We start from the raw sequence: 27,233 nt of genomic DNA on the forward strand, positions 1-27,233 counted from the left end.
ACCTTACGTATTTACCGAGGACTTTAATATACTTTTCTTTCTTTGTCTTTAAAGAAAATTCTAAATGTTTCAATTTTCTAAGGTCTTTTTGTTTGCGGCAAACTAGAGATTTTCAGTAATCGAAAATTCTGGAATGTGATAATACTATTTACATAAGGCTCTTTGCAGCCGTAGTAATCAGGAAATAATTTGATGTCATAGTGAACGCAACGAGGTAGTAGAAACTAAATCAATAGGTATATTAAATAAATTAGTGTCTTAGTATTAGTGAATAGTTTAATGATAGTGTATAAAAAAATTACGTAAGGTACACTGCGTGTATAAATTCACCCCACCGTTTGAAAACTGTTTATATAAATAAGGAGAACATTACAAGATATATCTACTTTTTGTTAATTTAATCAATAAGCAAAATCTAATTGAGCTATAATATTCGTTGATCCTAATAACCCAAATTCCATGTAATTATAAAGATGACTTTATGGCCACCAAAAAGTAAGCTGAGAAAATATACATTTTCCAATTAAATCTACAAATTTGTTATTTTTGACATAAATTTTCTTTTGTAGCTTTGTCCCCTACTTATACCAGGCTTATCTATAATAATATTTGGTAATAGCCTACATTTCATTTTCAGGTCTATCTTTGTATGAATGTTTTAGGCCGCTCGCAATACAACGTGGGTAATAGAAAGAGCGCGCAGAATATATTCGTGTACCCCAGATAACTAGTAATACCGCAACAGTATAAATCAGAAGGTATGTGAATTATTGAACTGGTCAACTTCACTGAGATGTTTATCAAGGTATTACAAGGCGACTGCGAAGAATCCCCGCTTTTGAAGCTCGGGAAGTAACATAACTGCAGATAAAATTTGATTGTTGTAATAATTGGTTGAGTTGACATTTTATTCCTCGTAGTTTTCGTTTTTTCCAACTGGTACTGAAAATAGAGACGGAAATAATGTATTATTAAAATAAGTACTCGTATGTCTAGTTCTAGAAAGTATCTTAGATGAGGGTATAAATGAAAGAGTTATTCTCACATATAACCAACGATATTATGTAATGTTTTCAATTATCACACAAAGTTTGTGGCAAACAATTTATTAGAAATGTACCGGTGAACTGCAAAAGTTTCTTCTTTAATTATTATATTAATCAAATTTCCAGTTTAAAATTCTTAAATATTCAGACTCTGAAATCTCTCCTATTTTCCAACTCTCCAGGTACATCTAAAATGCGAATAAATCATTAAAAACTATTTAATTTAATTTGCTTAGCTACAACCCCCACATAATTCATTGATTACTAAGAGAATGTTGATAACTAATGACAATTCGATGAAATATTATTCCATAGTCATGTTATGAACAAATTGTTATGTTTCTTAAACTGAAAGATTCTGAACACTTTACGGGTTGTTCATTTCATCAATCAACGACAAAAATTGGTGTGAGCTATGAAAAAACTAGGAAGGTGGAAAACAACCCCAGCTGGCGAAGGTAACATCGACAAACACATAAATAACAATAAGAGAAATAAAAATTGTAAAAGTACCAAGTGTCAACAATATTACCACAGGAAGTACTACTTGTAATCAGAAAATCTGTAAAGATATTATTTATAGTTCTCAAGTTGAGAAGCATCAATAGAACATTGTGTTATTTTTCAGATAGTTTAGATAAAGTATAGTATTCAGATGAATTACACCCCGCTCGTAGTATAAACATTTATTCTCATCAGTAATAGTGGTTCTCTTTCGAATTTTTTCAAAGAATGATGTCTAAAATCTCTATAAAATCATTCACTTTTTATCGGTCCAGTATTGAAATTTTTTCACCCTAGATGGCAAAATGTTGTCGATAACGAAGGTAATTGCATTATTGATTAAAAAATTATTCATTTCAATTTAATTTGATAACATACCTTCTGTTTTTTCAGATTATCAATGAGCTGCATTTGCTTCTTAAAACCATTTAATAATTCTACTTTATGTTTTTCCATTAGTTTCACAATAGCAGTTAAATCATTGATTTGTTTTTTAAAGGTTTCCTTAATATCCTACGAAAATAACACAAAAATTAATATGTACGAGGTTTCTCCGATAAGTTTTCGATATAACGAAAAAACAACACATTTCATTTCCAGAATCTGCAATGATTTAAGCTTTTTAAACCTTCCAAATAATAGTCACCGATTTTCTCCTCCAAATAGGCTTTATGTAAGTGATAACGTCATCGTTTGATTAAAATCTCTTGCAAGTCACACTTTAAGGTTATGCCTCGATAATAACTTGGGTTTATCATTTTCTTATATTTCTTATAAATAGGAATGTTGATATTAGTTTTGCTCTTACTGGGTACTGTCCCAGAAGACAAGTTAAATAATGCTGTCAACTCCTTTATTGGTGAGTTGCCATCGTGATTAATCATTTCGTTGCTGATATTGTCCGTCCTATTTTTCAACTTCGGAATCGCCGTTTCAACCTCCCCGTCGTTGATTTCGAAAATATCGGTAAATAATCCATAAGAAAAGTATCGGATTCGGATCTTCATTCTCTCTCAGATATCCGGAACATCACTAGTTAATACTAATACTGAGAATTGGAAGGCTTAGTTTATCCTAATTACCTGGGTATTTTTTTTAATTTGGTTAGAACATGACCGTGATCAGCAGTTGTATAAATAAATTCAAATAAGTACAACACAATAAAATTAGAATAATTTGTTAAAAATAATACTTTTCTGGTTTGTGTTTAATAATATAGGTATTAGTTTTTTTACTTTCTGGCCTACTGTTAAGATATATGAAAATAAAAAAAAAAAAAGAAGAAGTCAGTTAGTGAGAATCATAGAGAATTATCGAGAATTATTCATCATTAAGGTTAAGATGATATATTAATATGATTTGTATTGTACATGGAGTTGATAAATAAAAAGTGTATAAGAAGAAAGAGTATAAGTTAATTATTTAAAAAACAACAGGTTATGGGCCCAGGTGATTCTGTGGATAATTAAAATATAAAGAAAATGGCTAATTCACAAATAAAAAATATTTATAACATAGAACTATTGAATGGTGAAAATTATTACTCATGGAAATTTAGAGTGAAAATATTACTAGAAGAAAAAGATGTGGCAGAATGGATAGAAAAAGAATTTGTGGAATCAGATTATACAGTGGAAAAAGACAAAAAGGAAGCTATGAAAAAAGATAAGTTATGTAAGTCATTGATAATACAATGTTTGGATGATAAGCAATTAGAATTTGTAACGGAGAAAAATACAGCCTATGGTATGTGGCAAGCTTTAGGAGATATTTATGAAAAAAAAGGATTACCCGGGCAAATGATGCTAAGAAGAATGTTAATGTCATTAAAATTAAAAGAGAATGAAGATTTGGAAGGTTATTTGACAGAATTTGATGATCTTGTTAGGAAGATAAGAGCTACAGGAGCTGTTATGAGTGATGAGGACATTGTATGTATGTTAATGATGGGGATGCCTCCAAGTTTTGAAACAGTTATAACAATATTAGAGAATATGGATCCTAAAGTGTTAACAATAGATTTCGTCAAAAGAAAATTTAGAAGTGAAGTAGAAAGAAGAAAAGCATTAAAATCTGAACAATCAACTTATGAACAAAAATCAGCAGTATTTAATACTACAAATACTAGAAAAATAGTGTGTTTCCGGTGTCACAAGGAAGGACATATGCAAAAAGACTGTAAAGAAAGTGTACCAGGGCAATCAAATTCAAGAGTTGTGCAAGGTGGTTTTACAAGAGGTAGTTTCAGAGGAAATTATAGAGGTGGTTATAGTAGAGGAGGTTTTCGAGGATATGCAACTCCAAGTAGAGGTTTCACTCGAGGTAGAAGTTATCATACAAACTACAGAAATCAGGGAAATCATGTAGAGGTGAACAAGAAACAAAGTTCCGAAGATCAGGAAGAGCAAGATGGAATATGTTTTTTGATGAATGGTAATGAAAGTAAGATTGTAAGTAACGATAATATCTCATTCTATATAGATTCAGGCTGTACAGATCATTTAGTAAATAATAACAAATATTTTTATGAATATTTAGAATTAAAAACACCAATTAACATAGCAGTAGCAAAGAATAATGAATATTTGAGGGCAATAGGTATTGGAAATATTAAAGTTTTGAGTAAAATAAATGGAAAGATCATTGAATGCATAATAAAAAATGTTTTTTACGTTCCAAATTTAAGGAAGAATTTATTATCAGTAAAAAGATTAGAAATGTCTAATGTATCTGTAGTTTTTGAGGGTGGTCAGGTTAGTTTATATAATGAAAATAAATTGATAGGAGTAGGATTTAGAAACAGGCTTTATGAGATTATTTTTGAGTATAAGATAGAAAATCGATGTTTTATGATTGAAAATGATGACAATGAATCAATGATGTGGCATAAAAGATTAGGGCATATGTGTAATGCAAATTTAAAGTTATTAGTTGATAAAAGAATGGTAAAAGGTTTGGAAAATGTAAATGTAAATAAAATTGATTTTTGTGAAGCCTGTGTAAAAGGTAAAATGACAAGACTTAGATTTGAAACAAGATCACATGCAAAAAGATTATTAGAGATTGTTCATACTGATGTTGTTGGACCAATAACGCCACTAAGTCACGATGGGGGTAAATATTTTGTTACATTTGTGGATGATTTTTCTAATTTTTGTACAGTGTATATCATAAAAGGTAAAGATGAGGTGTTTAAGTGTTTTGAAGAATATGTAAATATGGTACAATCAAAATTTAACATAAAATTGGCAGTGCTAAGATGTGACAATGGAGGAGAGTATATTTCCAAAGATATAAAAGATTTATGTAAATCAAATGGAACTGTTTTAGATTATACAATACCATATACGCCACAGCAGAATGGTAAGGCTGAGAGGTTTAATAGAAGTTTGTTGGAAAAGGCAAGAACAATGATAGAAGAAGCCAACCTCCCAAAAACATTTTGGAATGAGAGCATTAGAGTAGCTGCTTATATTTTAAATCGTAGCCCTAGCAAACATTTAGAAAATGTTACACCAGCAGAATTGTGGTATGGTAAAAAACCTGATATAAAAAATATTAAGATATTTGGATGTACAGCATATGCTCATATACAAAAACAATTTAGAGAAAAGTTTGATCCAGTTTCTGAAAAAATGATTTTTATAGGATATACAAATACAGGTTACAGATTGTGGAGTATAAAAGAAAAAAAGGTGATAGTAGCACGAGATGTTATATTTAATGAAACTGATTTTATTTATAAAATAAAAAAAGCAAGTATTGAAATAAATAATAGAGAACAAAACAGTTTAGAAGAAAACGTTGAAATAGAATCCGAAGAAGATGAGAGTAATGATGAAGCTCATAAAAGAAAAAATTTTGAAAGAATAAAAAGGAAAGTCAAAATTCCAGAAAAATATAATGATTATGAATTATATATGGCATTTGATGCAGTATCATTTGTAGAAAAAGTACCAGAGACAGTGGAGGAAATAGATAATAGAAGTGACAAAAATATGTGGATACAGGCTATGAAAAGGGAAATTGATTCAATTGAGAAAAATGAGACATGGAATGAAGTAGAGAAACCGGAAAAAGCAGAAATTTTGACAGCTAAATGGGTATTTGCTAAGAAACCATTAGAAACAATAATGGAAGACAGATACAAAGCGAGATTAGTTGTACGAGGATGTGGACAGAGAAATACTTATGATTATGATGATATATATTCACCTGTGGCAAAAATGACAACAATAAGGACTCTTCTAACAGTGAGCAATCAATATGGATATTATATAAAACAACTTGATGTGAAAACGGCATTTCTAAATGGAGATTTAAAAGAAGAAATATATGTTTATGCGCCAGAGAGGGTAAATTGTAAACCAGGATGTGTTTTAAAATTGAATAAAGCTCTTTATGGCTTAAAACAAGCTGCAAAATGCTGGAACATAAAAATAAATGCATATTTATTAAATTTAGGTTTTACAAGATCAGAAACTGATTATTGTCTATATACAAAAGTTGATGAAGATAAACAAATTATGTATTTATTACTCTATGTGGATGATATCATATTAGCAGGGCAAAAATTAAATAAAATTGAAATTTGTAAAAATGATTTAATGAGATGTTTTGATATAAAAGATAAAGGAGATTTAAAGAATTTTCTAGGACTTGAAGTAAATTATATTAAAGAAGAAGGAATCTTGGAATTAAGTCAAAGAAGATATTTACTTGGAATATTAGAAAGATTTAATTTTGATAATTGCAATCCCACAGCAACACCTATAGATCCAAAGTTTAATATTTTTGAAAATAAAGATGATGAATGCACACTACCAGTAAGACAATTAATTGGATGTTTAATGTAACTGATGCTTGGAACAAGACCAGATATCAGTTACTCAGTAAATTATTTAAGTAGATTTCAAGATAAAAATAATAGTTTGGTGTGGACAGGATTAAAAAGAATTTTAAGATATTTAAAAGGAACAGTTGATATGCATTTAAAATTTGAAAGAAAAAATAATGAAAGTTTGTTTGAGTGTTATGTGGATTCTGACTGGGGAAGTGAAGTGGTAGATAGAAAATCAGTGTCAGGATATTTAATTAAATTATTTGGTAATATAGTGATGTGGGTAACAAGAAAACAAAATTGTGTGACTCTTTCAAGCTCAGAAGCTGAGTTAGTGGCATTATGTTCCGCAGTACAAGATTGCTTATGGTTTAAGAAATTATTGTTTGATATGAAAGTCAATATTCAAAATTTTAAAATATATGAGGACAATCAAGGATGTATAGCTTTGATAAAAAATCCCGAAAATAACAAACGTGTAAAACATATAGATATAAAATACAACTTTGTGTGTGACATTTTAAATACAAAGAAAATGGAATTAACTTTTATTGGAACTAAAAATCAAGTAGCAGACATTTTAACAAAGGGGCTCCACAAAAGACAGTTTTATAAGAATAGAGATTATTTAAATTTATGTTAAGATATTTTGTTTATTATTAATGTTAATAAAAGAAAAATCAAAATATAATATTTGAAATTTCATAGAAAAGTATTAAGAGAGGGTGTTAAAAATAATACTTTTCTGGTTTGTGTTTAATAATATAGGTATTAGTTTTTTTACTTTCTGGCCTACTGTTAAGATATATGAAAATAAAAAAAAAAAAAGAAGAAGTCAGTTAGTGAGAATCATAGAGAATTATCGAGAATTATTCATCATTAAGGTTAAGATGATATATTAATATGATTTGTATTGTACATGGAGTTGATAAATAAAAAGTGTATAAGAAGAAAGAGTATAAGTTAATTATTTAAAAAACAACATAATTACCTTCTCTTCATTTTTTGTTATTTTTAAGGAATTCTTCAATTTGTCATTTTCTTCTTGTGCTCTTGTTAATCTTATTTCTAAGCTATTTGCGTTGAGGGTAGAATTTTTTAAGTCTTTCTTAGTATTTTCTAATTCTTTCTTCACCAAAGTTAACTCGGTGGATTTTTCCTGGAACCTCGTATTTAAGGAGGCCAACTGGAAAAGATAGGTTATATTATTTCTTTTGAGATACTACAAAAAAAAATAACTAGTTATAAATAAAACTTATTCTGAAAGGGAAGACATGCATCTTTTTAGATCTTAGTTTCGTTATGTTTGGCTTACATACTCGCAAAAGCCTTGAAGCTGCACATTTCGAATCTTCAAATAGTGGTGGTTTGAGGAAAGGATTACTTTTCAATGAATAAGTTACTTTAAACCATTAAAAAAATAGTTCAGAAGTTTGTTTATATAATATCGGTTTCCGCCGATGCATTTTTTTTAATTTAGGTACATAAAACAAACTATTTTTCTACAAATGGTTATGATTTCCCAAAACGTGTCAGTATAATACCGGCCTTTTTTCGTTTTACCAAAAATCCAAAAATAGTGTGGCCATAATATCATTAGCATAAAAAATGGTTTTTGCTATTTTGGAATAACATTCCTAGGATGCAGTCCATAGTTTCAAAAGAATTTGTTTCTGGAGTATAATGGTGTACATCCAAATGTTAGTTTCAATTTTTAATGCGAGTGAGCACCCATATAGCAGATAGCTCTATCATATATAACATTTAATGCAAAATATTCCAAACCCGTTCAGTTGAAATACTTAGCTATCTCAATATCTTGAATTGAATTACTATAGTGTTGCCAAGTAACAAGGATACATTTTTCCTTCAAACTGCTATTTTATATGTCATATATAAAATATATACATTAATTTCAAATATACATTGTATTCCATGAAAATGTACTAGATTTCGGGTAATATTTTTAATTTAATACCCCCATTATAACAATATCAAATTGTAATATGTTATAAAGGGTACTTATAAAGATATAAAGAATTGTTACTGATTATCGTAGTTTAGCGCTCTGTATAAAAAAAGAGGTTGTACAAGAGACATGATCTCATCATCTATCAGCCATCTTCCATCCACTGCTGGATATAGGCCTCCTCTAGTTTAAACCATCTATCTCTATCTTGAGCTGTATGTATCCAATTTCCTACAATTTTCTTTACATCGTCACTCCATCTTGTTGGCGGCCTGCCTCTACTTCTCTTATCCATTCTTGGCCTCCACTCCAATATTCTTTTCGTCCATCTATTATCCGTCATTCGGGCTACATGGCCTGCCCATTTCCATTTCTTTTGGGCTATAATTTCAATAATGTCCTTAACGTTTGTTCTTCTTCTTATGTTCTCATTTGTAATTTTATCCATTCTCGTAATTCCCAACATTGCCCTTTCCATTGCCCGTTGCGCCACTCTCATCTTTCCTGCAGTTTGTCTCGTGAGGGTAAGCGTTTCTGCCCCATAGGACATCACAGGTATAACACACTGCTCATATACTTTTCTCTTTAGGCTTATTGGTAAGTCTGATTTCAAGGTACTACTCAACTTGCCAAAAGCTATCCATCCATCTATCTGTCTAGGATGGATAGACATGATCTATTGTAGCCATATTTTAATATAGGATGATACTGAACACACTGTTTATACTACCACTACACCAACATTCACAATTACACTGTCGTTTTTTCTGTAGGAGGGGAAATCTTTATGGACACCCGGCGTCCTTGTCAGGTAGTGTCGGACTCTTACCCACTAAAACCCCTTCTGGGCTTCCGCACTTTGCAATTTTATACTAAATTTTTTCAACAATGAGCCTTCTTTAGCGAAATTAACTCCAACAGGATAACCTCTTCGCTCTAAAACCTCACCTTATTGCTTAACTACTAAACTATAGAGTAAAGAATAGGCCCTTTGTTCCTATTTAAACTGTTATTTTATTTAACAATCTCTACACTTTAAAATGCATTCAACAATTAATTATTGGATACATTTTTAAACAATTTTACATTATTTATATTTGTTTCATGATTATGACTGACAGCTTTTCCTTGCAAATAGGATTAGAAGGTAACAGAGGAAATTTTTCTTGTTTTTCATTTTAATTTTGAAGAAGGGTAATTTCATAAAGAGATTTCTTAAACCTATGACCCCAAATCAAAATGAAAAACAAGAAAAATTTGCTACGGCAACTTCCAATCCTGTTTATACTAAAAGATCATCAGAAGCAATTTCTAACACAGTGGATTTAAAATTGGGTTATAAATCATTGAAACAATTGTTCGGTAATCCTAAATTTGGAAAAGGGTGGTATCTATGAAATTAGACAATGATTAGACTAACAGATCCATTACTGTGCAGTTTAAAGAGCACAAATCAAATTTAAAATATGGACGTACCTTAAAAACAGTTTAAATAGTTTACAGGGTCTATTCTTTACATACTACTCTCTAGTTCAGTAGTTAAGGAATCCCCCGAAGAGGTTTTCCCGCTGGAATTTAGTATAAAATAGGTAGGTTATGTTAATAGGTTTCAGTTTACCTTCAGTCTCTGAAGACGACAACTTGATTATCAAAACATGTATCAGACAGTGTAATTATGAGGTTTGGTGTAGTGGTAATGTAAACAGTGTGTTCACTATGAATGTCACCAACGGTTCCAAATACAGGATGAGTTAAAACACAAATTGTCCCAGTATTGTCAATAGGATTCACACTATATTTTATATCATTTTGATAAATTTTTATTGGCTCGAAAGAGTAGTGCTAAAACCTTATGATATGGGATAAAAAGAACCTAGGAAAATAACCTTCTTTTGGAGGAGTCTATTAAAATGAACAATCAAAATATCTTTTTGGGTATAGGTGAAGAGTAACTGGAAAACCAAAATGATTTCTCAAACAATCTGATCTAGTCCCTTCATTTTACCTTCAAGCTATTATGCTTCATGACTGATGAGATGGAAGATTATATATAGATAAATAAAAAAATACCTGGTTTTCGACCTTGCCTATTCTAGTTTTGGATGAATTATATGACGAGAACCATTTTTCTTTTTCTTCTTGAAAAGACTGATTCGCAATTTGCAATTTTTTATTCTCTTCATTCTAAAAAAAAGAACAATTTATATATTTTATATGAAACGATTTGGCAAAGACAAATTACCGAAAATGATTTTTAAAAAAATTACTAGTTTGTATAAACTGTATATATAAAGTTAATATTAATTGAGATTGTGTTGTGGCAAAAAAATATTTTTTCTACTACCGTACGTAAGGTAGTTACTTTAGACTCAAAATTATTATTTAGTATCGTTTTTTTATTTAAATGCCCTCTGCTCAACAACTTAAACACTAAAAATTTTTGTTGGGAGTCAAACTAAGATGTAAGGGTAATATTCCATTGAAAATGTTCCTGTTACAATATAAAGTGGTAGAAATTTAAAATCTACTAACAAAACGTCTTATATACTACTTAAGTGCTAATATTTATTGTCTGTGTGGTAAGTCTAGTTGTATATGTACTAATATCCTGTTAAACAGTTCACTGGGTGTTGTCTAGGAGATTAACTGCCAGAGTGATAGTCTAGTCGTTTTATATAATTTTCACCGAACTGTACAATATTTTTTTTCACTGTAGACACCTCCAAGTCATGATAATTATCCCTGTTTGGATGTTGCTATCTGATGCTGAAGTTGAATTCCGTATTTCCAGCTATCGAATGATAGCATTGTATGTTTTAGAGGGATAATTGCGATCTACGATCAAGAAACCAATAGTGTTTGCTGAGCTTTATGCCCTTTTTTCCATATATGTGTTCCCCACGTTAATTTGGTATTGAGATACCTAGATATTTAGTACTGTCTACCTTTGGTATTAATTTGTTGTTCATAAAAACATTAGGCGTTTCACTATGGCATTTTGATTAATTAATTAATTTGTTTGCCCATTCTTGTGTTTTTTGTATGGTGTACTGAAGTAATTTTGAGGATCGTTCTGGTTTCTGGTCTTTTGCTAGTATGGCAGTATCATCTGCGAAGGTGGCCGTTAATGAACCATCATTTAATGGGTGTGGTAAAGAGCTTGTATAAAATTGGGACAAGGACACTTCCTCGGGGAACTCCGGCATTTATTCCTTGTATTTGAGTAGTGTAGTCAGCATATGTTACTTGAAAGTGTCTTTCTTCGAGGTATGACTCTAAGAGAACATACAGTGCATTAGAAATGTGGTTTTAAGTTTGAATAATAGTCCAGGGTGCCACACAAAAGCTTGACTAACATCTAAAAATGTAGTATTGCAATAACTTTTTTCAAGAAAAGTTTGTTGAATGATTTCTACAACTCTGGAAACTCGCTCAATAGTAGAGTACTTAAAGATTTGTCGTCAATTTCTTTTTACAATCTATCTGCATTGATTTTTTCGCAATTTTAAGGCTAATAGGTCTATAGGATGCAATTTCATTAGGAGGTTTGATAATTAAGATGATGTTAGCAAGTTTCCACTGTGCTGGTAAATATCCTACTCTCATGATTGCATTGATGATTTGTGTGAACATTGCTATTCCCTTCTTCGGCAGTTGTTTGATTATTTCACCTGTGATTAGGTCATAGCCTGGTGCCTTTTTGGCACTTGGTTATTTTTTATCAAATGCTCTATTGGATGTTGTAGATGTTGGCGGTAAAGAGAGTTGTGGGTGATTTCAAGAATTCAAGTATTACCTCATCTTCGTTCTCGCGTGCATTGGGTGTAAATATTGCCTCTAGGTGTTTCGCAAATGCTTCAGCCTTTTCGTTTCCTCTTAAATTTTTTGTGGCTTTTCATATTGAGTAGTTAGTGTCGTAGTATAATGGCTATGATACAAGGAAGGTCCCAGGTTCAAGTCGCAATCATTCCGATTTTTATATTTCTACTTAAGCAGCAAGTAATTATTTTTAGGTGGCATTTATGCATACCGAAGAGAAACGTTGACAAATTTCATCAGCATCTTCAATAGTAGTATTGCTACTAATTGAATTTGTCTGTTGTTTTGTTAATTTGTTGTAATCTTTAATAAAATGTTGAAAATATTATTTATTAAATATATATTTTATAAGGAATCCATAAAATCATTACAGTTTCTTGTAACTAAAAATTGAACTCACTTTACACACTAGTGCTTAAAGAAAATTACCAATAAACTTCTGTATTTCGATAAAATTTTCGCTAGTAGAAAAAATATTGTATGCAATTTTTTACATTGAAAATTCGATCTTTCGTCGAATGACCATCATATTATGTTATAATTCATCATCATCGACCTTACCTTGTTCTTCAATTCCGTTTGTAACTTCACAACTTCAACTTGCAGAAATTTAAATTTTGCTTTATAATACTGGATGGTGCCATTAGTACCTATTTGTTCCACTCCATCTTGACTTGTGATTTGGTGACCGGTTTTATAGACATCTGAGTGGTGCGCATCGTCATTTTTATTATCGCCGAAGTTATTTTTGGCAAAGTTAATATCAGTCTTCATTTTAATAGATTCCTTGATTAGATTGTCTTGGATTTTCTAAAAGAACATGTGATTACGCAGACAGAAATACTTCATAATAAACATTAACATGTTTATTGGCGTTGAATAATACAAGTTTGGAAAGCTTCGAATTTTTCAACATAATAGTCGTTTAGTTTATATCAATGCATTTTTGCATACATTCTGCCCGAGTCGTAGATTTATTCAATCCAGGGAAAAGATTATAATCACTGGGGGGCCGAGTCTGAGTTGTATAGGGGGTGTGAGGCAGTATCCCATTCAAATCTGTACATCTTTGAATCTCACCATTTGCGCATATATTGCACACTTATATAATTTTCCTCATAGAGCTCACACAGTTGGGAATGAAAGTCCATCGGACGAGAGTTTTTGCACACAAAAAACAAATCTTATCTCTTAGCCGAGCTAAAAGCTAGTCTAGCCAAATCTAGTGTTTTAGCTCCTTGGGAGGCGTGTTTTAGCTCCTTGGGAGGCGTATTTTATGGAAAACCTTCGTCAAATCTGATTAATGTGGAATAATTTTGTCCCTCATCTGAGAACATAGACTTGGCTCAGCCAATTGGATGGATTAACATGGAATTATTTTTAAAGTGACTTTAACACTTTGTGAAATCTCTCATCTCTTCAGTACTTGTGCTTTTTATCCTCGATGATCCTAACAGTCATAAAGATCTTGCTGTTAGAAGTAACGCGAGAGAAAACCACGTGCACAGTTAAGCACCCCGCCAGTCACAACTCATAGGTTATAGCACTTAGATAGGGTTTTTAAGAAGCATATTCAAATATGCATATTTTGAGGCATGTGAGTTATGAAAGAGGAAAAACTCCGGTGCCAGAATGACAAAATGTTAAAGAGCTGCCATGATTTCTCAAGCATTTACTCGTTTGGATATAGCGAACAATGGATTTCAATGTACTGGAATTCTTCCACATTTTTTTTGACAATACCTTATAATAGTCGCTGCAAACTTTGTGAAATAAAATACCAAAATCAACCAAATTGACGAGTTGTGTCAATAAAATTCAACACTTGTGATGGTAATATACCACAAATGAAGTTTGTATGTAACGAATTTTTGATGTAAGCTTGGAAAATGCGTGAAGATTACATTTCCGCGCTGACGCATATTGTTCGTGTTGAAATCGAAACCCCAAAAGTTTGCAAAAGATACTCAATAAGGGACCTATTAGCAAAATATTGTGATGTAAGTATTTTTTATTACACAAAAAAAAAATAATTTGGGACGATTTTTAAAGGAGTAGTGCACATCAGAGCTTAAATATAAACTTAATGAATTTTTATAATTTCTTCTCATTTTTTGGGATTTCAGTTCAGAATTGTGAAATATTTATAAAACACGTGTTTGTAAAGTTTAATAGTAAAGTTATGTTGTTGCCTATTATAATATCATTATATATCCCCTCTATTTACATTTTTTTCTCAAATTGTGTAAAAAAATATTTGCAATAGATATCTGTAGATAACTTCACAGCAAGTAACAAATAACAAATAAATTTCTTCTATTCCCTACTTAAACATTTTGTAAATTATTTTCTGAAATAATTGTTCTTGATATTAGAACTTTTTAAATAAATAAAGTATTTTCTATTCCACACTATTCTAGATATTTCGACCTAGCTTGCTGTTTAAAAATTGACAATTCGAGAATGTCAGTAGCAGATATTTTTGTAAAGTACAATAAATGATATTCATTACATGATTATTAAAATTAATTCTGGTCCAATAAAAGTCATATTATTATTGATACAGTTATGATTTTTTTTATAAATGAATAAATTTTAACAATCCTCTTTTGTTGTATTGATTCTTATTTCAACAATTTCTGAATTTTATGAGAAATCTATTAATGATAAAAAATGACTTCAACAGTTTATACAAAATTCCGTTTTATAAATCGATTTATAAATAATTAAATAGACAGTCATCTCGTAAGTTCCAACACCCCGTAAATCCCAAAAATGTCTTTTTGAATTTTGAATATAATCTGATACAGAATCGAAAGATGCACCTCTAGTCAACTAATACAAAAATCTTAAGATCGATCTGTGTATAAATTTTAGAAATAAAATATATGTATTATGATTGAGCCATATAAAAAAGTTTGCTGTCTTCAAAAATTGTCATTTTTGACTTAAGTGATGTTAGAACTAAATGAGACCAATTGCTTCTTTATGGTATATTAAAATCTGAATAATAAAATACAGGTAAAAAGAATATTTGTATTGTTGTTTTATTGTATTATTAATGTGATCGGTAATTAGTGTTTCCAATTTCAATACTTTGATAAAAATTGTCAAACGATCAAAATTAATTTCTTTAAAAAATGTATTATTCATTAAAATAGATCTAAAACTGAAGAAATACATTCATAGAAGATAAAATAAGGGACAAATATTCAATACCCTTTTATCTATTCAAACAACTTTCAAATAAACTTACTACTAAAATTTTTATAATACTTAAAGAATGGTGGAATTTCTGATAATTTCATTTTGATATTTTATAGGTTTGAATTTATAAATTAATTTCCCTTGTATATGCCTGATTATTTCACTTTTCAAATTAAAAGAATGTGTTTTAATTACTAACCATAACATCATTTACTTTCTTCATTAACTCTTTTGTCCTTTCTTCAAGTTTTTCATTTTCTTTATAAAATTCATCTTCCTTTTTCAATAATTCTGATTCCATGACTTGTTATGAATTAATGATTATATTATACCCAATATGTTTGTGTGATTGGCGTTTCCATGGTAGCAAGGTCTAATTACTAAAATACAAATCATATTTATCAAGGTTTATTCCTCACTCTTTTAAGACTAATTCGACCAATAAATTAGTTTCATAAACTAATTTTAAAACAGAAGAGACCTAAAATCGAGAACAATTAGAAGCATTAATATATCAAAAGGTTTCAGAAATAAGAAATTAAAGAAAATAATATGTAGGTACTTATTATATTTTCAAATATGTATTTGAAATTCGCACACCTGCTATAGTTGATCCAAAGTTTTGAATACATATAACTACAATATTCATAATCAACGATATTCAATGAAGAATTAATTATTGTTAAATATATATATATTGGAATTTGCTGCGAGATTTCGAAATTACTTTCTAACCTCAAAATTATATTTGTATTTGTTTGGTACACTTGTGGCCAGTGTTGCCACAATTTAAAAGCTGAATGAAAAAATTGAACTAGAAAATGTACTAGATTGTACCAACTTCGAACAAATTTAATAAAATTATAGCAAGATGTACAAACATAAGTTTAAATTAAATGTTTTTTCCAAAAATGTTATAGACTGTCAATTATTATTTTAAGGATGAAAAATTTATATAAAGTTTACCGATAAAATTAGCAATGCAGTACAAAAATCTCACGATCTAAATATAAATCAACTTGGCTCGGTTTTCTAATTATTGTTACAATCTAGTACAATTTCTAGTTTATTTTATTAAACGAAAATATAAAATAACTTTATATTTGCGAACGCAGGGAAAATGTATTAGGAAAAAGGGAAAATGTACTAGCGTATAAAATACACTAAAATGTTCTAAAATTGTACAATAGTACTAGCTATGGCAACACTGCTTGTGGCCGTTGTACCAACAGATGGTTAGAAGCACAGATCATACCCTGGTAAGTTCTGTGATGAAAAACACATACTTGCGGGAGTTATATTTTAAAAGTAAAGATTTACTTTTTTAAAAAACTTTATTAACTCGATGACTACAACAATAGGTGATAGAATGAAGACTAACTGTATCAATGAGTTAACAAACATTAAATAAATGGAAAAATGCTGAATACAGTAAAGTGTAACAAAATGATTGTTATTATATTAACAGGATGCCTACATATGTCTGCTGATAACATTAAAAATATTCTCAGGTTTTATGAGAAAACTAGAAATGCTGAATACAATTAAATATAAAAGAAATGGTAGATATTTGTTAAAAGGATGTTTCTACACATGTTTGCTGATAACGTTAGAAAATTATGATCAAGTTTCATTATAAGAAAATAAGGTGTATGAACTGCACTGTTATCACTTTATTATATTATAAAACCTAGGATCTTGGAGACTTTTGTTTGGTTTTAATTGGTGTGTGGTTTTATGTTTTTATTTGTATTTTTATGATGTATATATTTATTTTTGTACTAACCTAACTTAACCAATCGATCCAGTTGTCTTCTCGACCTCCCGTGTTTCCTGTAATCCTCTCTAGTGTACCTGATGAGTACCCCTAATTTCACGTTAATATGCGTTGCCAGCTCCTCGAATAGCTTTTGTGCCCTGTCGTTTATGATGTCCAGTACTTCTTACGGTCCCGTTTCTCGCTTGTTATCCAAGGAACATTTAATGCTTATCTCAGCGTTGTTTTGTTGGACCTGTAGTTTTTTCCTGTTCGATTTGCATATGTCTCCCCATGCAACCGAGGAGTATGTCATAATCGGTATTATTATACTCCTAATAAATCTGAGTTGTGTTTCAATCTTTAGCTTGCTTTGTCTACCAATTAATCCGCATTGTCTTGCTCTCGCTTGTATCACTTTGTCGACAGTGTTTTTCACGTGGTCGTTGACAGTGAGACCTTGATCCAACGTTACGTCTAGGTATTTGGCCTTTTTGCCCACTGGATTACTTCGCTGTTGATTTTTGTTCTGAGCGGGTCGTTGATCTTTAGTGTAGGAAACGGATTGGCTTTTCTTGCAGTTAACTTTAATTTCCAGGTTTTGCACCATTCGTCTATCTCATTTGCAGGGTTTTGGAGTTTTTACGTGATGTTTTTTTATCTTCACGTTACTATTGCGGTATCGTCCGCATATAGCGCTGTCATGGTGTTCTCCGCTGTGTATATGTTATACAACATCAGTGAAAGTACCGCTTCTTGCGGTACTTCAGTCTGCTGTTCCCAGACCTGATATCTAGTGTGCAACCTTCACCTGAAACTTCCTGTCTTTGAGGTACATTGTGTAGTTAGAAGATTAAATCGTGAGAAACCATGAAATTTCGACATAAAGCTCCTGGAATGGGAATAAAAGTAGAAACTAATACAAGTAGGTAATTTTTTAAATATTTTTTTCGTTTATCTACTTACAAAAATATGAACATTAAGTACTCTGTTTCCAGAAGGATATCGTTCAATTTGGCGCACTGTATATTTTTTAATAATTTTTTGTTGTCAATGTATTCCTTATTGTTAAGAAAGAGTTGTAATAATGTAGTATGATGGTCAGTAATAGATGTGGCGATTATAAGGGGTAGTATGTTATCATAATTAATTGTATAAACAATATATGGTCGAGACATGTGCTGGAAATTTTTTATACTCTGGTGGGAGTATTATTGATCTGTAACAATGTTCACTCATGATTACAAGATAGTTTCCTTTGTTGAATGTTAATATTAATATCGTCTAAAGAACTCGTTGCATTTTTCATTACCAAATGAATTTATTCTAATAATTTATTTTAAACCTAAGAGGGTTATTATACAAAGTTTTGTATCCATTGATATTGAATGTGGGTTCTCAACAGATACCAAAAATTCATATAACCAGCACCTGATGAGTGATCAGTGAGTCTTCCAAACATTTCCATTCTTGTGTGGTGTAGTTGATCATAGAATCCATAGAATTTACCAATAATTGGTCTGACGACATTTCCGACAAAGTTATGTCTTGTGAATGTCTGTAGTATATATATAAAATCATATTTCCCCATTCCCCCAATATTTCGCTCTCTTCCTGAAAAGAAACAACTTTTCTTTCACTAGAATTATTCATGCTGCACGATAAGGTTCACTCTATATCTTTATACATCTTGAATCCAAATCTGGAATCGTCACAAAAAAGAATCTTTTCCCCCTGCGGTAAAAACTAAATTATGTGCTTTTTAACCAAACGCTAAGTGAGTCGAGGCACCCTTCTAGATCTTAAATTGGCAGTAGCAAAGCTTTGACACAATGTTCATATCTAAATTAACCTTTTATAATTTCGTTGAAAATTTATTGGGCTGTGTCAGTTATTTTGTTGCGCCATAAAAAATTGAATACGTAGCGAGTATTTCTTATTTGTTTGGGGTTTGATCACATTGTCAGCTAATCACATTTCCAGTCTCTTATTTTAATGACACAAATATTATTTTTGATCCTTCTAGTGACATTATTTTCTATGGGACCCAAAAGTGGTAACAACCCGTTAAATAACCTGTATTGTTTTAATATTAATTTTACCTAATAGCATTCGTTGTAAAATTTTTGAGCAAACATTTCAATAAATATTTTTTGTTCAAGAAGAATAAAAATTTCACTTTGAGTTAAGAATAATAAGTTTATTTTGTTTATTTATAAATATTTAGATTGATATGATGATTATCACTTGCGTCTCATTTCCACTGGGTGGCGCTATTTATACCATACTGTCAATGCTACATCTGCTCTATCAATACAAATAATTGGTTCAAGTCACTTTCGATAGAATGCGCTGATTACTGTACACCAACGTAACTACAACTTTTGTTGCGTTTGAATAATTAGTTCACGGGTTTTTAGTTAGATAGCGCTATTTATGCTAAACCGATATAATTAGAATTTTTGTTGCCTCTTCATAATTTGTTTCAGTGACTTCCTTTAAATGGCGCTCCTTATGTTACATCGACATTTTTATAAAACTGTTGATATAATTTAAACTGTTCAAGCGACTTTTGATAGAACTATACTGCATTAATTTTATCTTCGTGAATGTTTTCTTTAATATTCTGGGATGTTTTTTTGATGCTCAGTCAGTATTTTTGTATAAAATACCATTTTATACAAAACATTATTTCAAAAGGGAATAAAAAAAGTAAATAATTTGATTTTGCTCTATAAACGTTTCTTCTTAATTCCATAATTATAATCTGGAGCTATGTCGATATTACATCTAGGTACTTTGTATTCGTAGAACCTCAACATCAAGTAGACCAGAGACACAACCAAGACAAATGGCCAAACACCACTAGTTAAGTAACTAAAACAAAATGGTTCTAATATTCAGTTAAATAAGTGTTGAAGAAAAGCGACTTTTTGATACAAAAGTTACTTTGCTGTACAGGCACATTTTATTTTGAACATTTAGTCAACAAATAAAAAACAAAAGCCAGCATACTTTCATTACAAAAATATTTTACACTTTTACCGACAATGATTGCCGCAAGAGTTTCAGGATCAACACAGCAGAAACACAAAAGACTACCAAGATAGAGAATATAATAGTTTCTATATGATCACCTATTTGTATAGCAGGAGTGTTTAACTTCAATTAAAATATTCCGGCGTACTAGCATTCAGTGGTATGGTTAGATAACCTCTGTTATGTATGTATAAGTATGATGATGTAGCAAACTTCTAATGAGCAAATTGAAAAAGACTTTCAAACACTTTTATGGCAGTTGGAAGAGAAGTTCATCACTTCCTAGTGAAAAAAAAACCTGCATGCACTGAAGCAGAAAAGTAGGAATCTTTTCACCAAGCCCAACGAGGCAAAACTTCATAGTCTTAAGATAAATGTATGGAAGTGATAAAGACAACCAGACGCGACAGTAAGTCCTTTTACAGCAGGTAGAGAATGTGTCAGAACCAGGTTTGATAAGATATAATCAAGAAGATCACAAACTATACTTGGCTACCTGGTAAAAGAAAAGAGTAAACCCTTATGTTCCTTGTTAAAGCTCACTTTCCGGATTTTGTATGCGTAGAAGACTACAAACAATGATGAAAGCCACGTCCGGTCTGAGAGCTAGTAGTTCTCCAGGTCCTAACCTATTTTCCTACTGGAAGCTGTGGAGGCGTTTCTTAGCCCATATTCAAAATTGCTAGAGGCTTTTGTAGCCAAGCCCTCAAAAATATCCCAAGCGCAATCATTAAAGAGAGCACAGACAAGAAAAATGAGTAGATCATATGCAGGTTAGTCAGAAAATTATAGCTAACATTGAAGGCTAAATGACGTTGGGTTGCTTGTAGAGCAATGTTCTATTTCCATAAAGGAATTACCAGTGAAAATATAAGCAATCAGTCTTGGATGCCTCGTCGACATCCTATTACAAATCACCCAGAAAAATATGAAATTAGTGGAGACTTGGTACGAAAAGACTCTCAGTCAAACCCAAGAAGATTAAAATTGCAGTTTTCAATGACAAGATGCTATAACAGGTGTAAGAACTGCACCCTGACCTCTAGTACAGATACAATCGCCAAGATAAAGACTCTGGTAGATCTAATCACAGGACACGCGAAAGTTTGTTGCCATAGATATAGTACAGCCACAAGCACATAATACTGCAGCATACTGAGTGATATATTTAAATTGTCATCAGAAAAAAGGTAAATTTGGCGGCAACATGGTAAATATTAAATTTGTAAGCTAGATAATAACGCATATTATTTTATAAAGTTCCATTAACCAATTTTTTAGTTTAGTAAAATAAATTTGTATTAAATGAAATATAAAACATTGTCCTATATTTTATACCTGCTTAAATGTTCTCCTAAGGTTTTATCTGTTTCCTGAATTACCTTATCATAAACTATTTCTGTTCTTGACGATATATTCTCCCAATTATAATATTTTCTAACCATAATATTGCACTGATACGGACACATTACGTTACCTAATTTTAAATCGATAATGGCATCTTCCATACCTAAAACACATGACTGCTTCAATTATGTATCAGAAATTTATTAACTTTAATTTTATTGATATGTCTTATAGACATTTTCAAAAAATAATGTTAACTTTTGATAAAAGTATCCGTTGACTAGTTCCGACGTTACCGCATCTCATCAGAGTGGCTAACTACCATTTCAAGATAACACAAACAGACGCTCTCTGGCACCAACCATCCCTTACAATTGGGTAGAGATTACGAACGAGAAGATGTTAAACCGTTGTGATGCGACGCAATAACATGGAAACTGGTTAGCAGATTACATTTCTCTTCTTGCCAATGCGAGTCAATAGAGATGTCACGTCACTTTCTTCACCAGAGATATAATTCAAAATTCGTCGCAGCAGGACAACAAAGCATGTTTTCGTAGTATTAAAATTAAAAAGAATGTGGGAGATGAAAATAATTATATTTTGATATATCTGTTCTAAACATAGATCTAAACCCAATTGAGTGTGTTTGAGATAATTTTAGGGAAAAATCAAATACATTCACTAAAAGACCTTTTAAGATTGGGAAAAGCTGGATCTGAAATAATTATAAATAACTAGACCTAGGTTAGGTTAGGTTAGTAACCAAAAAACGTAACAGGCTAACTATGGTTATCACCATATTAACCGCTGGAGTATTTTATTTTCTTCAGTGACGCTGCTCTGAGCAAGTGTAGCATACCACGATACAAAACTTGCGCAAAAGGCAATCCAATACCTGAACTTTGGCGTCAAACCGAGACGTAGCGACGAAAGAACATACATATTCAAGTACTTATTTATAGATCAAAACCTGTTAATAACTTGAAATTCATTAAAGTTCAGAGCATCTGAAACTAAGAAAATTAATAGAAAAATAGATAAACTAATGAATTCCAAATCAACAGAAGAAGATGTATGATCTACTTCAATAATGTATTGCAAATATTTCTAGTACAGACAAATAAAATTCTAATAAAAAATTCACCAGAACATAGGCTAAATGAAATATTTAGAATTTTTAATTTTGTTACTAATTGGTAATTATTTATAAACGCAGTGGTCACTTAAAATATTACCTTTCATTAAAGAAGGAACTGTAGCATCCGTTAAATAAATTAAACTATCTGGCAAAACTTCAGGAATCCCACCTACTCTTGTGGATACGACTTTCAAACTAAAAAAATGAAAAATATACAATAATAATGAATACACAAAAGATTGTATAAATAACTTATTGTTTTAATGGGTATCCCAAAATTAAGGCAAGATTTGAGTTAAATAGAAAACACAGTATTTAGTCTTTTGATTATAATTTTTTTATTGAATCCTAAAGTAATAAAAATAATAATAATAATAATAGGAGCAAATATACGTGACCAATATCCGTACTAATAACAACAAAAAACCCTGGTAGCAACGCCGCCTAAAACGTTCTATCGATACCGTTAGGAGAGAGCTAGGACGCCTAACGGAGTACAGTAATTGTGCACAACCCCTTAAACGCTTGAGAATCCACATCAGGAAAATATTCAAGAAAATAGATACACACACAACATCCAGAACATCAATACATTTGCGTTTGTAGATCTGCTTCCGCAGGAGCTGAAAGCAGATCAAGTTACAAAATTAAAAGAACTCTTTCCCCAAACTGGTACTCCTTAAATCTTACTTAACCAACAGAACCTTCGAAACAAAAATTAATGAGGAAAAATCGGAAGTTTTTACTATAGCAGCCACAGGGTAGCGTATTAGACCCACTACTGTACATCAGATATACAAGAGACACAGTATACAATAACAGGAACTTTTGCCGACGACACACTCATCCTCTCTACGAGATCCCAATCGAAAATATTCAGTCATGGTATGTAACAAATCACACCATTCACGTGGACCTAGGAGTTCCCACTGCACAAGAAAGGATCATCAAACATCACAAAATTATACAAACCCATCCAAATTAACTACTGAAGGAATGGTTAAGACCAAGAAACGCAAAAAGACTGAAAAACAATTGGCCAATAGACTCAATATGAGGTATAAGAGGTTACATCACTGGATGTAAACCTCATCAAGACATTATAGATGTTAGATTATCTAAAACTCCCGAGCTAATTAACCTAAAGAATGTAAAGAAATATTCTTATTGTTAATAAATATTTGTTTTTAAAAAAATTATTCGTTGATTATGAACAATCTGATTTTCATCGTCTCGTTTATAAATGTGTACAGTTTCTTCTACTGTGTCCTGTCCGGTTGTAATGGAATTTTAAACTTCGACACGTTTGATATATCCAGAATTCATTTCATGTTTGTTTTTTATATAATTTTTTAACATAGCAGGTGTTTACATATTTTCTTTTGAATTCATTTCTAGGAAGTTCTTTCTATTTATTTGTTTGTCTGTTTATTTTCTAGGATTTTCGAGAAATTTGTTTTGGGTATATAAAGGAGTTTGTTTTGCGAACTTAGTTTATAATTGAAAGAAAGAGTGAATGGAATGACATATAGAAGTAATCAAAGAATTTAAATAAATTATTAAAATTAGTCAAGTGTTAGTGATAAGTTAATTATTATAAGTTAGTTAAGAGTAGTGTATATTGTATAAATAAATTAAGAATTTTTTATTAATTGACCCCACAAATAGAAATCATATAAATAAGATTATATAGGATAGAATTATTTATTTAGTGCAAAGGTAACTGCAAACCTCCCTATATTGGACAAAATTGAATAAAAATTAGTAATAATTAGTAATTCTTTCAAAGGAAAGAGAATCAAAATAGTACATTGAATACAAAGTTGATTATTGGTTAATGATACAAGAAATTATAAAATTTTGAATGAAAAAAAAGGTTTACATGTACATGGTGGTTATGGTATGGTTAAAATGAAAAACTAAACAAATAAAATATAATTAACTTTCAGTCTTGCATTGAAATATCTTCCTATGAATAAATTTGTATAGCTCAGATTAAATTTTTCTATATAATTCAAATTTTGGTTAAAAGACATTATAACAAAAATAGGTGCAGTAATATATGTTATGTAGTTCATATTTTATATTTTTTGAACTCACCCACAGGAAGCAGCTTCAACAATAGCCATACAATATGCTTCCGTTAGTGAAGTATTAAGAAATATATCTCCTTTGACTAAAACATTGCGAACTTGGGAATGCTCCAAACTACCTAATAGTGTAACTCTATCTTGAAGACCTCTTCTTTCACGGATTTCTTCAAGTAACCTAAAATTAAATTAAATAATTGTGAAGGAATAAATTATGAAACTGTACATGCAAAATCAATCAATAATTTGCTTTCTTTTTTTTTGTTTAATTTCATTGCTGCTCCCTAATATTTTTATATGAAATTATTTTTCCTTTTAATATTGATGAAGAACTTGCAGTGCAAAACAAGTCAATTTTCTACAATATAAGAAATGGTTCAATTTTGCTTAGGTATGCAAACTAGCTCCATAACTCAAAATTTTAAAATTAAACCAAAATTATAATATTCTTTTTTCTTATGCATAAAATAGAACAGATAAATACTACTTATTTATGGAATTTAGTTCATTTATAACACTAAAAAGTATTTTAGTTGATGATGTTGAACATATTTCACTTCAATTTAATATTTATATCATACACATTTAGTTATTACAAGAAAATCTAAATTATTCTTAGGAGAAAATATTGAAAAAGTTTACCATCTCTTTGGTCCATCACCAGCGATTAGGAAACAAACTTCTTTGTGTTTGTCACATAAATCCCCAATTATTTGAGCGGTTAAATCTACCCCTTTTCTATAAACCAACCTTGATACAACAACAACAGTAACTGAAAAAAATGATAAATCAAATTACACTTATATGATTTGAATCAATGTTTCATATTTTCTATTAGCGAAATTCACTTACTCTTATCTTTTGACCGCTGATTTGAATCAGGTGTAAAAGAATATGTATCAACAGCATTAGGAATAACAGACACTCTTTGGGATTCCACTTTAGCACGTAATACTGTATTTTCCTTACCAGTGTGAGAAACACAAATGCAATGATTACAGTCTGATAATGTTATTTGTATGAATTTGTTTGTGATAACTGCACTTGCATCCGCAAAACCAAACAGACTGTGATCAGTGAATACTGTCTGTAACAAAATAATCAATCACCTCAAGGTGAATTAGTCAAGTTATCTATACACAAAACTGGTATTTATAAAATTATATTATCACTAACCTTCATACCTAAAAGATTTCCTATTAATAGAGCCTCATGTGCTAATGCGGAAAAGGCAGAATGACCGTGAATAATATCTATTTTCTCTCTTAACAAAATATATCTTATCAATGCCACATTGCTCACCATAGAAGGAAGAATACACTGATTATAAAATACTTTTATTGGTAAATAATACACTTTCAAACCGCTGGTCATATATCTTACTCCAACTCGATCTTCATAACTATGTGTTAATATAATTACTTTATGCCCCTTCAAGAGAAGACATTGAGATAAATTGTATATGTGTTCTTCGACTCCACCCATATTTGGAAAAAAGAAATCTGACACCATACTAAAATCGAGTAAATATTAAAATATATCGATAGATAGAATGAAATCAATTACCAAATTCTCAAAGGCATTCTGATATTTAAAATAACCTATCATAATTTCAAAATGCCGACTCCTGTCAATCTTCCACTACATCTATAGGACTTTGAGTAAACTATGATCATGGAACAAACAAATCACTAATCAGCTGATTGTGAATCCTAGCCCAGAACAAAATTTTTATCAGAATTTTCGAACATCATATTTAATTGTCGGCGGCAAATTTAGAACTTAACCTAGAGAAACCTTAGATTTTTATTATTTTAGTTTCGTGCATTAATTTTTCCATGATATTTCATGTGTATATCTCCATAAATTTCTTATTCATCGTTATAACTTTTTATATATTTATTTTGATAAATCGCCTTTATTTTAAGCGTTTTTTATAGAAAATTAGTTTCAAAACACAGATTAAAAAATTTAAGTTTCAGCCTACTTCGATATTTATAAAAAAAATATCTGCGGTAGATAGGCTTCACTTTTCACTTCTTATGACATGGATCGTGAAGCCGATCCTGTTCGGTTATGATAGAAGAGTCTAAAGTTTGGCGAATGCGACGGTTTGTTTTACATGTTTTCATCACAGCGGCGATTTGTTTATATTGTCTTTTAGAACAAATTTCTATGAAGAATTTTTTATTCATTTGTTTGTTTACATCAAGAATTATTCGAGAAATTCCTTTCCGGAATAAATACGTCCTTGTTTAGCAGCGAGAAGTCAGTATATAATTGAACGTCATAGTGAACGTATAGTGAATAGTAACTAGTGAATTTAAATAAATTATATATGTAGTGAACAGTTAATTATTAGCAATAGTGAGTAGTTATTATAAATGGTGTCTAGTGTAAATAAATTAAATAAGTAAGAGACCGTGTGTTTGTAAATTCACCCCATAGTTAGAAATACACCGAATATTATTGTAA

The 27,233-nt window shown here is 30.6% G+C and overlaps 2 protein-coding genes across 7 annotated transcripts; both read right to left on the reverse strand.

Annotated features, from left to right (window-relative positions):
- Nucleotides 1-1,035: 1,035 nt before the first annotated feature.
- Nucleotides 1,036-17,713, reverse strand: LOC130901889 (testis-expressed protein 9). Of its 3 annotated transcripts, none has more exons than XM_057813550.1 (7): nt 17,172-17,713; nt 15,585-15,765; nt 12,740-12,988; nt 10,430-10,543; nt 7,382-7,576; nt 1,929-2,063; nt 1,036-1,234 (listed from the first exon to the last, which is right to left on the reverse strand). In XM_057813550.1, the coding sequence occupies exons 2-7, from the start codon at nt 15,684-15,686 to the stop codon at nt 1,157-1,159; spliced, it is 873 nt and encodes a 290-aa protein (XP_057669533.1). In that variant the 5' UTR covers nt 15,687-15,765; nt 17,172-17,713; the 3' UTR covers nt 1,036-1,156. The 3 variants fall into 3 exon arrangements, with proteins under 3 accessions (XP_057669533.1, XP_057669531.1, XP_057669532.1); XM_057813548.1 differs by lacking the exon at nt 17,172-17,713 and adding an exon at nt 15,986-17,060; XM_057813549.1 differs by lacking the exon at nt 17,172-17,713 and adding an exon at nt 15,986-17,060 and having other exon boundaries at nt 15,585-15,866.
- Nucleotides 17,714-17,847: 134 nt separating this feature from the next.
- Nucleotides 17,848-26,417, reverse strand: LOC130901888 (phosphatidylinositol N-acetylglucosaminyltransferase subunit A). 4 transcript variants are annotated; one of them, XM_057813543.1, is made up of 8 exons: nt 26,325-26,417; nt 25,935-26,271; nt 25,611-25,845; nt 25,401-25,530; nt 24,769-24,936; nt 22,766-22,863; nt 21,519-21,690; nt 17,848-20,018 (listed from the first exon to the last, which is right to left on the reverse strand). In XM_057813543.1, the coding sequence occupies exons 1-8, from the start codon at nt 26,339-26,341 to the stop codon at nt 19,874-19,876; spliced, it is 1,302 nt and encodes a 433-aa protein (XP_057669526.1). In that variant the 5' UTR covers nt 26,342-26,417; the 3' UTR covers nt 17,848-19,873. The 4 variants fall into 4 exon arrangements, with proteins under 4 accessions (XP_057669526.1, XP_057669529.1, XP_057669528.1 ...); XM_057813546.1 differs by having other exon boundaries at nt 17,848-17,952; nt 21,563-21,690; nt 26,325-26,402; XM_057813545.1 differs by having other exon boundaries at nt 17,848-17,952; nt 26,325-26,402.
- Between the last annotated feature and the right edge of the window lie 816 nt (nt 26,418-27,233).

Source organism: Diorhabda carinulata, chromosome X (genome assembly GCF_026250575.1).
Source record: "Diorhabda carinulata isolate Delta chromosome X, icDioCari1.1, whole genome shotgun sequence".
Classification (NCBI taxonomy): domain Eukaryota; kingdom Metazoa; phylum Arthropoda; class Insecta; order Coleoptera; family Chrysomelidae; genus Diorhabda; species Diorhabda carinulata.

Coding starts and splice junctions, on each gene's coding strand:
- LOC130901889 (XM_057813550.1), bottom strand. CDS start 15,686: ATGGAATCAGAATTATTGAAAAAGGAAGATGAATTTTATAAAGAAAAT. Junction 10,544..12,739: donor AAACGGAATTGAAGAACAAG/GTAAGGTCGATG, acceptor TCTTTTTTTTAG/AATGAAGAGAATAAAAAATT. Junction 7,577..10,429: donor TAGGCAAGGTCGAAAACCAG/GTATTTTTTTAT, acceptor TATCTTTTCCAG/TTGGCCTCCTTAAATACGAG.
- LOC130901888 (XM_057813543.1), bottom strand. Junction 21,691..22,765: donor AGTTCCTTCTTTAATGAAAG/GTAATATTTTAA, acceptor CATGTGTTTTAG/GTATGGAAGATGCCATTATC. Junction 20,019..21,518: donor TTAGGAGAACATTTAAGCAG/GTATAAAATATA, acceptor ATTTTGTTTTAG/TTACTTAACTAGTGGTGTTT.